The sequence below is a fragment of the Protobothrops mucrosquamatus genome, unplaced genomic scaffold, assembly GCF_001527695.2.
Source record: "Protobothrops mucrosquamatus isolate PMUCROS unplaced genomic scaffold, P.Mucros_1.0 scaffold125, whole genome shotgun sequence".
NCBI lineage: Eukaryota > Metazoa > Chordata > Lepidosauria > Squamata > Viperidae > Protobothrops > Protobothrops mucrosquamatus.
The window spans coordinates 1275381-1276568 of record NW_015386492.1 but is presented as its reverse complement, the minus strand read 5'-3'; the positions used below and the strand labels follow the sequence as shown (position 1 = coordinate 1276568).

The window sequence follows — 1188 nt, the reverse complement described above, 5'->3', positions numbered from 1 at the left end:
CAGATTATGAGTAAAAATTCTGGGTGAATTTATAGCGAAGACCAAATCCAAATAGATGTCTTGATTTCTGAATTAGTCAGTAAACCTGTAGGATTTAAGGAAAGCCATAAAGAATTTCCAAGAAAGGAAATCAGAAGGAATATAACATATTTTAATTGCCATCTCTATTGCAGCTAGGGATTCTGAAACTTATTCTTTGTAAATTAAGTCATATGTCTAACAAAAAGCAGAAATGGAATTATTTAAAAAATAATTTTCTGTAATATATCCTTTTGACTTTCTTCACCAAAGATTATGATTTGTACCTTTGCTCCCATTCAAAAAGTGAGGCATATTACTAACTGTCCTTGTTTCCTCCCTACAGATCTGTGTAATGGAGTGTGAAGGGAAATTGTTTTCCAGTGCTACCTGGGGACTCTGCCATAAAGCCATCATTGGAAAAGATTCTTTGTCCCTAGACCATAGTAGCCTGGAAGAAATGAAATGGCCACTGGAGATGTGGGATGGCAGCCTGAAAGGAGGCAGAAGTAACCTGAAACATCATGGTGACCTGACCAGAATGGTGGATCTCAGCAATGGGGAAGATAAGCAAGTGTCCAAATGGAGTGATCTCATCCGTCAGCGAAAGGCAGAAGACGACACGAGTGATGGAAGCCAAACTCCACCTGGGGATTTACGTGATCAGCTCAAGATTCCCAAGAGGGCGGGCGATTTCCTGAGTGGCCCATTCAACTATGGGCAGATGGAAGAACCTGAGGTGCAAGAGCTCCAAAAACGATTTGGAGGCTTCATTGGTGTTCGGAAATCAGCCCGGAAATGGCACAACCAGAAAAGGTTCAGTGAATTCCTGAAGCAGTATCTGGGGATGTCCCCACGTTCCATTGAGTACGATGGCTTGGCCGATGACCTGAAGGAACAGAATGAGATTTAAACAAATGGACATTTCCTGGATTGTTGTCGTTGTTGTCGTTGTCGTTTCCTTCTCAGATTATAAACATGTTGTGAATTGATTTCAGAGCTGCCATGGCCAAAGAAGCCAACCCCCATTCGTACTATTCCGCTTTGTCAATGATCAGCCAACCAATCTTAGCATCTGAAGGGAAGTCTATTTTCTTTGAAATAAAATTCAGAATTGCTTTGTGTAATAATATTTCACAATTTTTACATTTATATGAATAAAATTTAAAA

General features: G+C 40.1%; 1 protein-coding gene across 1 annotated transcript; it reads left to right on the top strand.

The window, feature by feature from the left end:
• Positions 1 to 364: 364 nt before the first annotated feature.
• Positions 365 to 931, top strand: PNOC (prepronociceptin; the record flags this gene model as incomplete). The annotated part of the gene is made up of 1 exon (XM_015812993.2): positions 365 to 931. A coding segment is annotated over one exon (567 nt), but the record flags the coding sequence as incomplete, so codon positions are not given.
• Positions 932 to 1188: the final 257 nt, after the last annotated feature.